Source organism: Eulemur rufifrons, chromosome 6 (assembly GCF_041146395.1).
Source record: "Eulemur rufifrons isolate Redbay chromosome 6, OSU_ERuf_1, whole genome shotgun sequence".
NCBI classification, from domain to species: Eukaryota; Metazoa; Chordata; class Mammalia; order Primates; family Lemuridae; genus Eulemur; species Eulemur rufifrons.
The window spans coordinates 51,710,657-51,726,291 of record NC_090988.1 but is presented as its reverse complement, the minus strand read 5'-3'; the positions used below and the strand labels follow the sequence as shown (position 1 = coordinate 51,726,291).

Genomic DNA, 15,635 nt, shown 5'->3' with positions numbered 1-15,635 from the left:
GGGAGGACTCAGAGGTCCGCTCCTCCCACGCATCCGCCAAATCCGCGCACAGCAGGCCTGCGGTGTGGCCCTGGGCCCGCGCCGGGCTGCGACTCAGCCGCTGTCCCCCCGCGAGGAAGTGGCGCGGGCGACCGGTTGGAACGGCCCACCCCGCCCCAGCCCGCGTCGCGGCCCGCCCCGTTGTGAGGTTATAAAGCGCCGCGCGCCGCTGCGCGCGCAGTGGCGGCAGCCTCAGCTCTGCTTTTGGCTGCTTTTCTGGCGCCGCAACGGGCCGCCTGCTCCAGCTCCCGGTTCCGTAGCCGGCCTCGCTCCGGCGCCGTCCCCGGGCCCCCGTGCTCTGCGCGAAGCCCTGGCCCCGGCGGCCGGGGCATGGGCCAGCGGCGCGGGGCAAGGCGGCTTCCGGCAGGGCCGTGACCTGAACCGGCTTCAGCATGAAGACCCTCATAGCCGCCTACTCTGGGGTCCTGCGAGGGGAGCGTCGGGCCGAGGGTGCCCGGAGTACGAGCTCGAATGGAGGATCCGCGCTGTCACGCGAGGGGTCTGGGAGATGGGGTGAGTGTCCGTGGGATGAGTTGTCACCGCACAGGGGGCTGCGGGGCCTTGGGGCTTTCGTCCTGCGGTTATGAAACTGCAAGGTTTTCGGAAAGGGGCTCTGTGGCAGGCTGGGGGCTGTTCGTCAGAAGAGTGCGCGCTGCAGGAGAAATTGCCAGTGCAGGTTGAGGTCTGGATTCCTTTTCTTCCGGGGAAGCTCGCTCATCCCCGGCCTCCCCATCATCTGGGTCTGGGGGGAGGGAAAAATGATCCCTACCCAGTCTGATCCGCACAGCCTGGCATTCATCAGCTTTTGCTACCTGTTACATTACTTCCCATCCCCCAGCTTGTTCCCCTCATCTTTCACGTGGGAGTGATAACACCCACCCTTTTCTGTTATTAGAGATAGTCGAAAACTCCTCTCCCACCCCCAGTGCTGTTTCTGGCAGTTCCCCATCCTCTTCCCTCAGCAGGTGGAGCAAGCTTTGGCAGTGAGACTGGATGGGGCAGGTAGCAAGACTTTTGCAATCTCCAGCCACCAGACTGGGGACATACCTGGCTGGGACAGGTGTGCCCTCCCTGTGCTCTGCCCCATGCCCATCCTCCAGCCCGGCCTCTGGAGCCCACTCCACGGGAAATCTGAGCCTGGCATACTTAAGAAGGCAGGGCAGGGGACCCTGCGTGTCCTCCGGGTGGAACCAAGGCCCTCAATGGATCAGGGGCAGAATTGGGATCAAACTCCACAGCTTTTCCCATACAGGGAAGAACATGGTTTCCAGCCCCCACCTCACACCTCTTATCTGTGTTTGGGGAAACTGAGGTGGGAGGAAGTGTGCCCAAGATTTTCTTAGCAGGTGCCTTTACCAAAGGATTAAATACAAATCCCAGATGGGAGACCCTGGGAGGTCATCACTGCTGTGCTGGTCTGAGTGTTTATCTTGCGTAAAGCCTCTCTCCCTCCTCCTAAGTCGTAATTCTGCCTCCTGAACCTCTCTGACTTAGGATTTTTCTTTAGTAACTAACAATCACCTAGTCTGCCCACCTTTGTTATAAAAATAAAACATGCTAATTATGGAAATTTTGAAAAATAGAGACAAACAAGAAGAAAATGAAAATTGCTGGTAAACGGACTATCCAAAGATAGCTTCCCATTAGCATTTTAATATATTTCTTTGTCATTTTCTTTATACACATTATATAGATAAAGTTGAGGATATGCTGTTCTGAATCGTGTTTCTTCCCTCTTAATGTTATATCATGAGTGTTTCCTTCTGTTAATAAAAATCATTGATAGTATACTAGTGGCTACAGAGCAACCCACGCTGAAGCTGTATCGCAGGTTAACTGTGTCCTGGGCGTTGATATTGCTCGTTATGTGATTATCACTAGTTATCTGCCCCTCTTGGTCTGGGTGCTGCTCGTGGCCCTTGGAGAGGTGCCAAGCTGCTGTGGCCATCTCGGGGTAGGCAGCCTGAGCTGTCCCAAGTCCCCAACCCAAAAGCCTCTGACAGCCCCTTCTCTCACTTAAGGGTCCTTTTCTATTCCCTTGTGCCCTTTGGTGTCCTTAACGGGAAAGGAGGGGACTTGCCCATGTTCCTGCTTTTTAAAATGTTTTTGCTTCAGGTAATGGTATAGGGATATGATGGTCCTTCCTAGAGATCCCCTTCCCTTGGCTCTGCTGTCCGCAGGCTGTGAGATGTGTCTTCCAGGAGCCAGTGACCCTGGCTCTCAGTTTTTGACTCAGAGTTTGTTACTCAGGAGAACTTGTACTCTAACGAATGGTTTTAACCAAGTCACTTACTGTCTTATCAGGAGCATTTCCCCATGTTGTTATTAGATCCTGAAAACATGATTTCTTGTTCTTGCTGGGTACAAGGAATTACATCATGGAATGTAAGAAGGGCTGGTATGAATTGCAAACCAGTCAGTTTAGCTCTCTGGGATCGACTTTGGCAAAAGACTGGGTGGAGTGGGGAAGGATTTTGTGTTATCTGATCATCTCCATTAGACCTGCTTTCTACATCCTTGGTCCTTGAAGACACTCCCCAGTGGCCTAGTTTGCCTCTGCAAATAAGGTCCCACTGTTGTGAGGTGGTGAACACCCTGTCAGCGGCGGTGTTCAAGGAGAGACCATGGATTCTGTGAAGGGAAGTCCTGTGACGGGTGAGAGATTGAAACAGATACCTTGGCATCTGGTTTCTTGGCTAAAAGAAAAGGCCAGCTGTGGGAGCATGGTGGGCAGGTGCCTGCTGGTGCAAGGGGGAGTGTTGGTATTTTCTAGTCTCTGAAGGACTGTCCTGTGCCAGGCATGGAGGCCTCAGAATTAGTCGCTTCTGCATCCCTGCCTTTGCCCTTGGACTGGGAGCTCTTTATTCCGACACCTGCCTATATCCTGAGGGTTTAGCACAGGACCTAGCATGAGACGGTGGTGGTCCCAGTAAAATTCTGAGCTGATTTATTGTGTGTGGCCCCAAAGAGCAAGGCCAGGAACAGGGTGGGATTATGGGGGCAAGTTTTGTTGTAATGGAGGAATCCTTTCTAACAGCTGTTGAGGACTGCAACGGCCTGGGGTGGGTGAGGATGGAGTTCCCCGTCACTATGGGTATGCTTGAAACTAAGCAGCTAGATTGTTGGGGGCAACTCTGAAACTGAGGGTTGACAGTCACCTAAGCCAGTCCTAGATCACAGAATGAGAACATCACTCTCATGCTCCCCTGTCCTCCAATTCTGTGTAGCTTCCTCCCTCCCCTACATCTCTTTCCCAGCTATACAGAGGCCACTTTTGGGTTGTGTTACAAGGGCTCATCTGGGCTGGGAGAGGAGGACCAGGAGTAATATTTTATTAGCAAGCTGGGTGACTCAGTGGCCGGTGTGGAAATCCTGCCCCACCACTACCCTCCCGCCCCAACTTCAGCAGCAAGTACTTGAGTCATGGAAACAGAGCTATCTGTTAGTGCTGGATCTGGCTCAACCTTCACGTTACAGGTGGGAACACTGAGGTCCCCAGAGTGAAGGGACATTTCCAGGGTTAGCAAAGCCAGGCCGGAACCCAAATCCATCTCCCAGTCTGTGGCTTCCCTCCTTAAACCAAGAGAAGCGTGTTGAGGCCGTGAAGGGCTAAGCGCAGGGCTCTGCACACCGTAGGTGCTCAGCGGTTTGCTGAAGGAGTGAAGGTTGCTCCCAGTCTCCGTGATGGGGTGACAGCTCATCCCTTCTCAAGCCTTTTGAGGAGGCTGCCCCAGCTTGCCCTGGTGGATAGCTGCACCGGGAGCCCCCAGAGCTTTGGCTGCCAGGTGAACTAAGCCTTCAAGCTCCTCCTCGTGGCCTGTGAAGCCCCACGTGAGCAGCCCTGCTGCCACAACCCCCTTTCCTGCCATGTCACCCGCCATGCTGCAGACACACGGTGGTCTGCCTGGTCCTCCAGCATTGCCCCCGTTCAGTCAACTCAGGGCCTTTGCGTGGGCTGCTTCTGCCCAGATCTTTGTGTGGCTGGCTCCCGAACACTCCGTCTCCTCTCAGAGGCCTTTCCCATCGAGCGCGCCATCCCCAGTCACCACATCTTGGTTTACTTTTATAGCCCTCATTGCTACCTAAATTATCATTTGTGCTTGTCTGTTTAATCGTCTCCCCCGTGAGAATATCAGCCCCTTGGGAACAGGCACCCTGTCTGTCTTTCTCAGTGTTGAGCCCCCAGCATCCAGCACAGTGCCTGGCAGATAGCAGGTACTCAGTAAATATTTGTTGAATGATTGAATCGTTAATGCGCCTGCCCTGTTCCTCTTGGCAGGAAGCCCTGCTTTTAACTTCGGTGTGATTCCTCGCGCCTTCCCCAGGCCTCCTCTGTACCTGTACCCTCCTGTGCTGGGTGCTATTGTTGCAGCTGTCCCTGTCCTGGAGACACCCGCAGTCTGGCAAGGAGCTGGCTCTGGGGCCGAGTGCCAAGTAGGCGGAGCCAGGCTCACCACGGTCCCCCTCATTGCTTCCGGTCCCCCTCATTGCTTCCGGTCCCCCTCATTGCTTCCAGAGCTAGACGCCCCCGAGAGCCAGGATTCCAGTCCTGCCTTTTTTCTGGGACATTGCTCGGTGGCTCACTTCCTCTCTGGGGAATCTCACTCTCTCTATCTGGAAAATAGGGTCAGGAGCCTCGAGCTCTCAAGGATGTGAGAGTTTGAGTTAACATGAGTGGAAGTGCTTTATAAACTAACTTGTGACACTCATGTTAGTCCTTGTCATTTGTCCTGTATGACATGTGCAGCAGGCCCCCAGCACTATGGAGAGTGGCAGACCCTGCTCTGGGGCATCCAGGAAGGCTTCACTGAGGCGGGGACTTGGGTTGTGGGCCCTCCACTTTATTGATTGAGCACCTCCCATGTGTCAGCCGCAGTCCTTGCTTTTGAGAAAGTGAGACCAGGATGATGTTCACAAGGGACAGTGCAGAGTGATCTGAGCAATGACAGGGAAGGGAGCAAGGGTAACTGTGGAAGGTGAGGGTGGGGGAACTTAATCACCCTGGGGTCAGGGAAGGCTTCCTGAAAGAGGTGGCATTCAGTTTGGGTCTTGAAAGATGAATAGGTGCTAGCAAGGCAGGTAAGAACATTCAGGAGCACCAAATCGTATAAATAGAGGCGTGAGATTTGAGTGAAAGAGGCAGTCTGACTGCAGGCCTCTGAGTGACCAACCTGGGCCGAGGGCCTGGAGTGCTGAGAGGTAGAGACGGGGAGACAAGGAGGGTGCACTGGCTCACCTACCTCCACCTGGGAGGAAGACTCGACAGCTCCTGGGGAAGGAACCTGGTGCAGTCAGTTTCTTGGCCTCCAGCACTTTTAGGGCCTCCTGGTATGGAGCTGCTGCTGGCGCTGGGGCCAGGAGTCAGGCCTGGGCTCTGTCCAGCCCGTGCTCTGCCACTGAACTGCTCTGCAGCCTCAAAAGCCAGTATTCCTTCCTGAGTCTGTCTCCTCATCTATAAAATGGGCAAAAGTGTGATAAGCGTGTCTGCCAGGATATGGTGCAGACCCAAAGAGGCTGAGAATCCTTTGGGCAAATCAACAGAAGCAGGAAACGTGAACTCCTTTTCTTATTCAAGCAGAGTTAGCAGTTCTGAGCTCTGCGTCTGTTTTCTGTGTGACTTTGGGCGTGACCCTGCCCTCTTGGGGCTTCAGCCTCCTCATCTATACAGTAAGGAGGACTGGATGAGATGACTCCCATGGGTTCCTTCCAGCTCTGCTGGAGAAATATATTTCCAGTCTTGCCCCTGACTGCTGTAGGTGCTTGAGGTCAACCACCTCCTCATTCTTGTCCTCAACTTCTTGTGAAAATGGGGCTCTCATCCTGCTCGGAGCCAAGGTAAGTGCCCCAGAAGAACCTATCTCCCCACGCTCGCCCATGTCTCGTGATAGGGGCCTATTTTGGAGATTCCTTGGTGACGTACCCACAAGCTGGTGGTGTTGTCATGGCAACCCCTCCCACTTCAGTAACTATTTGAATGTGCTAGGTCAGGGGATGGGAGTGGGGAAAGCGGGCCACTGGGGTCCAAGGCAGTCGTGTCCAGGGTGCTGGCTGTAGCTCCAGAGTATCAGGAACATGGCATCCTGAGATGCTCACTTCCTTGGCCTTACCTCTCAGGACTGCACCCTACTTCATAAAAACCAAATACGTGAAAATCTGGGCCTCTGGAGTAGCCCAAAGATGGGCTTTTATTTCCTTCAGGGGGATCTTTTGCGGATAAAAATTCATTAGTGGATTCTAGCAAAACTCAGAAAGCCCAAGTTGGCAGGACCTCAGATTTCAGCTGATCTGCCCCAGCTCCCTAATTTAGTGCCAGTGGGGAAACCTAGGGAGGGGAGGAAGAGGCTTAGAGCCCCCACAAGTCTATGGATACCCAACATACCCAGCTCCCTGCAACAGGCCCCGAGGATCGACAGCCCTTGCAGGGTCCTCGTGGCCGGGCCAGGTACTTCCCACCCAGCACGCCCAACATGGCTGTGTTGTCTTTCCAGGAGTTTGGCTTCCCCTTTGGGCCAAATATCCCAATGGGCCCCACTTTAAGGACACCTAATTTGCAAAACAGAACCCATAAAGGGGATTGTTAGTCCTTCTAGAAAAGAACTCACAGGTGTGTTGGGACCAGGTAGGTGGCTGGATACCTGGCTCAGGGCTCTTAGGCACCATCTGAAGGGTGGTGGAGGGCATGGCAGCATCGGCTGGCTCTCTTCCTGGCCCGACAGGGTGGAGAACAGGGCTCCCTGGCCTGACATTCCAGCCTTTCATGCCTCCTCCACTTTCTTAACTAGACTCACACAGTCTCTGTGCTCTAGCCCGACTAAACTACTCGCAGTTAATTCATCAAACTCTCTGTCCCTCCCAGGCCTTTGCAGATGCCATTTTCAGGACTCCACTACCTCAGGTCCTGTGCCTGTACCTTCCTCCTGCCAGCCTGGCATCTCACCTGAGCTATTACTTCCCCCTAAGTAAGGCATCCCTAAGAACACCCTCCTGGCTGGGTTGGGGGCCTCCCAGATTCCTGGCCCTGACTGCCCCTCCGTGCATGATTGTTCGCAGCCTTGTCTCCCCAGCCATACCTGGGGTGGGCAACCCAGGAGCAGAACTCTGCCTCCAGCAGATGCCCAAGAAGCAGAGGAGAGGCAGGGCCTGGAAGCTCCCTTGCCATGCAGAGCCTGGCATGTAAAGGGTGCTTAGAAAGCACTGTGGTATGAATGTTGATGTTTGGGCTCCACCCTTCTCGCCCTTCCTCTGGCGCCTTCCACTGTTGCCCCTGACACTAACCAGCCCCTCCAGCTGGAGGAGACTTTTCCTTCCCGATTGCCCAGAAAGCTGTTTGACCCTCTGTCATGGTGCAGGCCAGTCAGCTGTGAAACGGGCTTATCTCTGTGCTTGTCCGGGCCCTGTTTATCATCACAGTCCCCTTGAGCATTCAGTCATTCAGCAAACATGGACCAAGCACATTCTCTGTGCCTGACCCTGTGCTGGACACAGGGACCCAGACGAATGAGACGTGGCCCCTGCAGACACACACCCTCCTTTCCCATAATGAGAGAGGGCTGAGTACAGGGGTAAGATGGAGGCACGGGGGGTGTGGTCAGTACAACCTGGTGGGGGGAAAGGAAGGCTTTTCCAGAGGAAAGGTCAGCAGGCTGGTCCCCAGGGGTCAGCGCTCAGTGCCTGCCAGGTGCCTGGCAGGTGTGTGCTAAGAGACTGACCAGACTAGACTTGGAGGTAACAGGACTCTACCTGGGGCACTGCAGGCAGGGCAGGGCATGTGGGAGACTTCCTGGAGGGAAGGAGCCTCTGACTGAGCATGTGGTGAGGCACCAAATGGGGACAGTTTCATGTGCAGGACTGGGACTCTGATAGCAGCAGGCATGACCCCCGGGGGCTGGAGCTCTGCCATGGCCCTCTCTTCATCACGTGTGGACTCCTGCTAAAATGTGCCTGCTTTGGGGGATCTGGAAGAGAGCTCACCTCTGAACTCGAAGAAGTGGCATCTCTTTTGGCACTTGGCCTAGCTTCCTAGGCCCCTCTGAGGCTGGAAGGGTATCCCAGGGGTCAGTATAGCCATCCCTCTGTCTCCGTGCAACTCATACCCAGCCCTTTGGGGGAACTTGGAGGTGATGTTCTCTTTCACCTAAGCCTGGGGCAGAGATTAGGTCCAGATGGGCCCAGGTGTGCCATCCTTGGAGCTGGGCTGTGAGCAGGATGAGCCCTCACTCAAGGAGCCCGAGAGGCTGTTCACACCTCTGCTGCCTCAGTGGCATCTTTCTGGCTCTCTGACATGCCAGACGCTGTTTGGCTCTCTTGCATAAGTTATTTCAATTCCTCACAGCAATCCTGGATTGTAGCTGAGGACACTGATTCTCAGGGAGGGGGAAATGTCTTGCAGGGTCTCACGGCAGGTAAGAGTCAGAGCCAGGGTTTGAATCCAAAGTCTGTCTGTCGCCTACACCTCTGCTCCAAGGCAGGGCAGACGTTATTATACGCATTAGACAGGAGAGGACACCGAGGCTCACTTGATAATTAACCAGCATTCACACACATCTTTACTTTTTATGAAGCTCTTGCTTGCCTATATATTATCTCACTTAATTCTCACAACAATCTGGTGAGGTAGGTATTAGCCCCACTGCACAGATGAGGAAACTGAGGCTTGCACAGGCAGTGACTCATCCAGGCCACACTTCCTGTGAGTTAGGGGCCAGGTTCTGACTCCCAACCCCGTTCTCTGTACCTTCTCCAGACTGGCATCTGCCCTCCCAGGCGCCAGTAGTTGAGGGGGGCTGTCCAGAGGCGTGACCTGCCCACCACCTCTGTAGGCAGCTGCCTCCCCACGTGTGCTCGGTGCTGCCGCCCCCCAGCCAGGGATCCTCTTGCCCCTCTATCTCATTGGCCCAAATCATTTTTCTTAGTTCTCATCACTGCCTGACATGACGTCATACATTAATCCATCAGTGTTTTATTTCTCCCTCGGCAGAATGTAAGCTTCCTGAGAGGCAGGACAGTGTCTGCTGTGTTCACTGCTGTTTCCCCCGTGGCTTGTAATAGTGCTCGGCACCTCGTAAGTGCTCCATGCTGTGGGTCTTATCTCTGTCCCCATCCTGCTCCTCCACTGTCCTCCTCCTCTGTCCCCACCCCGCTCCCCCGCTCCCCACCCCGGTACTCATACCAACTTCTCTGTTCTCAGCTTCTGTGTTGGGCAGTGTTGCACCCCCATTTCCGGGCTGTCGGGCACTTGGCCTGCGCCATTAGCACGCACGCCATGTCTTTGTTCCAGCAGTTCCCCAAACCGCAGCGCCCACTTTCCTCCTCTCTGCTTCTCAAGTCTTGTCTTCAGGGCCTGGTGAGGCCTCATGGCCTTTTCGGAGCCTCCCTTGCACCACCCTTGCTCGGCTGCCTCTACCTGTGACCCAACCGGTGACCGGGCACCTCTTGAAAAACTCCGTTTTTGCTCATGATACCACGTCCCCTCTGGCAGATGGGAAGAGCAACAGCAGTGGTTATCACCTTGTCACCTGACCAGTACCAAATGTACCGCACACACATTTGCTACATGTAATGTTCCCGACAGCCCTGCGAGGTGGGGATTGTTACCCTCATTTTACATGGGAGAAGACTGAAGTTGAGAGAGGTTAAGTGACTTGCCCGAGGTCACAGAGCCAGGCAGGGCCAGAGCTGGCCCAGAGCCCTTATCAGATCTAAGGGCTTGGGGCCCAGACTCTGCCACCCTCAGGCATGTGTGAGAGGAACCCCAGGAAATGCTGGTTTCATGAGCCCTGAAGTGCGGCCTTCTTAGTCTGATATCAGATGTTGAGCAAGGCAGTGTTCAGACGTTATCGTCACCCGCAGCCCTGGCCTGGGCCCTGGGACTGGGGCTGTGTGGCCCCGCTGTGGGGCCCAAGATTCTGCGTTTCCAGCCAGCTTACAGGTGATGCTGCTGCTGCCATTCCCAGACCACGCTTTGAGTGGGAAAGTGCTAACATACATTGTGTCTTCTCTCTGGCCAGGGCACCCAGCCTGCCCCGGGTAGAGCAGGGACTCACCTACCCCTGGTGGCCACAGCTCCTGCTTCACTTTACCCTGCACAGCTCAGGAGGCAGAGCCTGTCGTTGGAAGGTGACTTGGCCAGCCAGCCCTTGGATCAGGGGTTCAGGCACGTACTGGGGCCTTATTCCCTCCCTCATACACCCGCCCACCCCTGTCCCACATGTAGGCCAGAGTGAAAGATCGTGCGACCCTCAAGGATAAGCGTGTGACTAAGTCATCTGTCCAGGCCCCACTGCTGCACAGGTTAACCAGGCCCTGCTGTGTCCCATTTGCACAGCCGTTCGCGCTCAGCAGCTGCTGTGGGGAAAAGGGAAGGATCCCGGGTTTCAGCCCTGGCTCTGCCGCGTACTCAGTGCCCCTCTCCGGACCTCAGTCTGCCTGGCTGTCAGTGAGGCTATGCTAGGTGACTCCAGAGGACCTCAGGCTCCAGGATGTTTTGTTGGGCAAGTCTGGAGGTGGGAAGGTCCTATGATGGTAGGATTTTTATAGAGAGGGTGCAGGGGCAGTGATGAGCCAAACCTCTGGAATGGCTTGTGGTCTGGCCTCTTTATTTGCTTTTGTGAGTTCACATTCTCCCACCTCCACCCCAGTCATGCCTGTGGAGTTGTTAGATGCTGCCGAGCACCCTGGATGTGCCATGCACTGAGGATATGGCCGTGAGCCCTGTGGGCTTGCTCGAGAGGTCGCATAGTGGGTGTAACCAAGGTTCGGAGCCAGGTCTGACTCTTCCGCTGCACCAAGCCCCTTCCCTCTGATCCATCAGGCCAGGTAAAGGAGACAGGACTGGTGTGTCCACCTTGAGGCCTAGCATTTCCTACCTGTCTCCTAAGAAAAAAGTCGAAGCAATTGTTAACCTTCAACTGATGAGGGTATGTCCTTTTCTAAACTGTGCTGTGACCTTGTTGCTCTTTAGATTTTGAAGATAAGCAAATTCTTGAGTTATCTTGAGAAGATAAGCAAATCTGAACCCGTCTTCCTCTTTGCTCCCAGCTTGTAGGACAGGGTGAAAGGTCATGAGACCCTCAAGGACAAGATTGTGACTAAATCATCTGTGCCCTGGGCGTTGCAGAGTGGGTAGTGTGAAGGAGTGTTTGACCAGCACACAATAGGCACTCAGTGAAGATGGGTTGAGCACGGGGTATGCAGTGGGAGCTCAGCAGAAGTCTAGCTGCTGGAAGGAGTGGAGTGTGGATTGGGACCTCCACCACGCTCTTCCCCAGTGCTGCCTCTTCTGCAGTCACCAGACTTCCCGGTCCCAGCGCCCATCAGCTGCTGGAGTATAGGCCGTCATCCTGGGGGCACATCTTGTCCTCATTTCTGCGTTTGGCATTTGCTTGGTAGCAGATATAATTACAGCCCATGGTGTCGTCCAGGCTGCCTGAAGCTCACTGGCCACTGGGCCCCTTGGGGAAGCAAAGGCTCCCACCTGGCTCCTCTCTGGGCCTCACCCTTTGGGCACTGGGGTGGAGCTGAAAGTGTAAATCTCTCTGAAGGGGGTAGCGGTGGGGATCATGGTGGGGAGCAGGGGAGCTCAGCGTTTTGGAGAAGGGATATCAGCTCCAGGCATAAGGGGGGCAGGGCAGGGATTGGGGATGCTCAAAGTACACTTGGTGAAAAAAACATTGCAAATTGGATATTGAACCTCTGTCCTTGGCCTCACAGACACAGTTAGCAAAGATTAAATATTTGTACTAGATCCAGATAAAGGATAGGGACAGGAGTTTGAGTTTGGAGTTTGGAGTTGAGTTTGGAGGAGAGAGGAGAGAACTGGCAATTATGAAGGGCCTCCTCAAGCCAGCCCCTGGGCTGGCCTCTTTAGATACCTCATTTGGTTTCCAAAATGACCCTATGAGGGAGACACCATTCCTGTTGTGCATGTATAGAAACTGGGGCACAGGGAAGCATGTGAACAGCCCAGAGTTACAAAGCAATTGGGCGGTGGGCTGGGATCTGAACCTGTCTGGTTCTGTGGCCCATGCTCCTCTCACATCTAGAAAGGAGCCTGTGGGATATCGGTTGGTGTTGGGGACCCTGAAGCTGGAGGGGGGAGGGTGACAATAGGCTGACATCTCCCCTCTGCTGCAGGCACTGGCTCCAGCATCCTCTCTGCCCTCCAGAGCCTCTTCTCCATCACCTGGCTCAATAGGTCCAAGGTGGAAAAGCAGCTGCAGGTCATCTCAGTGCTACAGTATGTCCTGTCCTTCCTTGTGCTGGGTAAGCTGGGGCTTCGAGGCAGGGAGGGTGGGCGGGCAGGTAGGGGCCACCTCCCCAACAGAGGTCAGAGCAGGAGCTCTGCTCTGTGGAGGTGAGGGGGTAAGAACAGCCCTAACACAGTCTGCCCTGCAGCCTCCCCCCAGCTTACTCCCACCTTTTGGGTCCCAGAGTGAGTGCTCTGCCCCTAGGCATGCACGAGCACTCAGTGAGAGTCAGTGGGACCTGGTGGTGTGGTTCCCATTTACAGATGTGAAAACTCGAGTCTTAGAGAAGGTAAGTAACTTGGCCAAGGCTACGCAGGTTTGAATCCAGGTCTGTAGGACCCCCAGAGCCTGTGCTTTTCCTACAGTGCTACCTGCCCGCCAACAAACATTTTCCAGCAGGTATGTCGTTTTGCCTCAGGGTGGTATGGTGCCAGGTAGTCCTTGATCTACTGCAAACAAGCTCTCTGGCCTTCCATAGGTTATTTGCGCTCTCTGAATGTTAGTTTCCTCATCTCGAGTGTGAGGAAAATGCCTACTTCACATGGCTTTTGTAGAGAATGAAGATAGGGAATGAGAGCACCTGGCACAGGACCTGGTTGTGCTGGCCCCATTACATGGGTGGTGCCCACCCCAACGCTCACCCACCTCTGCAGAACACATTCCGCGGCTGCTTCCCAAGGCCTGCTCCCTTCTGTCTCTCGGCACTGCCCACGTCGTGTTCTGTTGCTTTTTCTGCAGGTCTGGCCAGATGGCAGATCACTGGCTAGGTGCCAATCCAGTCACTCCTTGGATTGCCACCCCAGGCCAAGGTCTAGATGACAAGGCTTGTTTGGGAGGAGGGAAGGGCCCATGCCTGGGCCACCCCGTGCTCTCCTAGATGCCTCGTCTCCTTCCCCAGGCCCCTGTGTCCTCAGCATAGCCAGTGGCCTCAGCGTGTCAGGGCAGACGGACCTGCTGTGGAGCATCATAGCGTGCACGTCAGTTCCTGTGAGCAAGTCCCTCTGGGCCACCCTCTTTTGCGCCCTGGACAGTCTGCTAGGGGACTGCCAGGGTACCATGTCAGTGCTGAGCAGCCGTAGGCACCTGGGGGGGGCTCTGAGACCTCATTTGCAGGGCGGAGGGATGGGACAAGTGTTCTGTTTATCAACCCTCCACAGTGTACCAGGCCTGAGATGTGTCTGTCCTCAAGTCCCCACTTCACAGGTGAGGAAATGGAAACTCCCAGAAGTTCACTGACTACCTGAGACTGTGGAGCTCATTACATGGCGGAGTTGGGATGTGAGCAGAAGCCCAGTGTACTCCCTAGGGAGCCCAGCTTACTGGAGTCCCAGCATTAGTGGGCCTGGGCTGAAACAGCCAGTCTTCTCTTCAGGCACAAGGGGGCTTTGAGGGGCCTGTGAACCCCTAAAATTAAATGCAAACAATATAAGGCTATATGCACATTTTTCTGGAGAGAAGGGCCATGGGGGTCCTCAGGTTCTTTTAGGGACATACAGCCCTAAAAAGACAAAGAAACACTAGTTTGGGGAACAGAGCAAATTAAACTGGCTTCCTCAAACCCCCCAACTTGGCTTCCATTTGGCCACTTATTAGGATCTTGGAGTAGAGAGCACAGGGTATCCCCATCCTTGTTCAAATAGAAAGTAGAAGAACAGTGGGGACAGAACCTTGTTCAGGGTCACATGAGAAGAAAGTAATGGGACCAGGACAAGAACCCAGGGACTTCAGCCTCCCAGAGCCCTAGTCTGCCATGCTGGCTCCCTTTGTTCTCAGTTGAACCCAGAAGCCACTGTCCCTGTCTTGGTGGCTCAGGGCTTGGCTGATGGGGAGCCGAGCAGCTTGTGGAACCGCAGCCCAGAAACCGGCCCAGCGTCTTCTCAACGCCCTGGCGTGGGTGGGAGCCAGGCCGGGTTGGACAGGCAGGTCTGCCAGCTGTTGCTAGTTACCGCCCAGCGCCCGGCTGCCCCGCCCTCCGCCTCTCCAACCGCGGGCACCTATCACACAGCCTCGGTCGCCTCATCCAGCTCCCTTTGGACTACAGGTTTTTTGCCATTTTTGTGCCATGGAGCCCTCTGGCATTCTGATGAAGGCTATGGCCTTTCTCCGCGTTTTCAAATGTGTTGCACAAAGTACGTCAGATTTCAAAGGAAACAAGTAATATTGAAATATAAATACACATTAGAAAACCTAATCAGACATAGTAACACGTGTGCTTTTTTATTATATTAAATAGAAAGGTCTAACAGCAGTTATAATAATTCCTATAATTCTTAAGTAATGATGAGAATAAATGACTATTCAAGATATTTGCAAAAAACAAAACAAAACAAAAAAGGTATTTGCAACTGCTATACTGTCATATGAGAACCCTTTGTTATCTATTGGTGTCTTGTCAACAGGTGTTACTAATACTAACATGGTTCATCACATTCATAAGTGAAGGAAATACTAAATTTCCATAAGAGATGAATGAAAATTTAGATGTCATTTGTTTCGCCATCCAAGTCCGTAGACACTTACTGTATGCCAGGCTTTGTGTTAAGTTCAAGCATCATCTCATTTAAGATTCCTAACATCCTGTAAGAAAATTAAGGGATGGGGTATGGGCAGAAAGTGGTAGGGCCAAGGCTGCAGGTCTGTTTAGCCCCAGAGTCCATGCTGTGGCCTCCCCTGCCATGAGTGTCTGCAGACTGCCCTGCACCGTGGGCCCCAGGCTCCAGGGGTTTGTATCACAAGCTTCCTTGTGGGCCACGACATGTGGGGAGGGGGTGATGTGTGAAGGTGGTCCCCAGCCTTCCACGTGTGGCACAAGTGAGGCTTTTAAGCACATTGCTCACATCTCACCGACTCAGCGGCATTGGTTCCTGCTACAGTCCCATGACCTGAGCAGGTAGAACTGGGAACCTATGACCTTCTGGGAAAGGAAGGTCATTTGGTGGATTTAGTTCATCATTTTGCTCAATAAACCTTTCCTGTGTTGGTTGCTGGGGCTGGAGCTGGTTCTGCTCCCAAGGAGCCCAGGGGCTGAAGGGCTGTCTGCCGGAGGGCGTCCACGTGGAGAGGCAGAGGCTGATGAGAGATAAGATGAGTAGTGTCAGAGAGGGCTGTGGTCGCACAGGGCTGGGGGAGTGGACCCCCAGCTGAGGAAGGCTGGCACTAGAATGCAGTCTTTGGACTCCCAGTCATGTTTCTTCTCCACCCAGGCTGCCTTAGCCGCAGAGTAAGGACAGAGAGACCAGCGTCTAGGCCATGGAGCTTGGGGCTCAGCCCCTCTGGTCCCTCCACCTCTTGAGAGTTAAGGGTTTGCTGGTAGCTAGGTCTCCAGGCTGCTCAGACCCTCCCCTGTTCGAA

General features: G+C 54.2%; 1 protein-coding gene across 2 annotated transcripts in view; it reads left to right on the top strand.

The window, feature by feature from the left end:
* Nucleotides 1-236: 236 nt before the first annotated feature.
* DGAT2 (diacylglycerol O-acyltransferase 2) overlaps nucleotides 237-15,635 on the top strand; it is a 29,361-nt gene continuing 13,962 nt past the window's right edge. Inside the window, exons 1-2 of one of the 2 annotated variants that reach the window (XM_069470996.1) lie at nucleotides 237-552; nucleotides 12,172-12,300. In XM_069470996.1, coding sequence (XP_069327097.1) covers nucleotides 432-552; nucleotides 12,172-12,300 — 250 coding nt within the window. In that variant the 5' untranslated portion in view covers nucleotides 237-431. The remainder of the gene's footprint in view (nucleotides 553-12,171; nucleotides 12,301-15,635) is intronic. The other variant, XM_069470997.1, reaches the window with a different exon arrangement.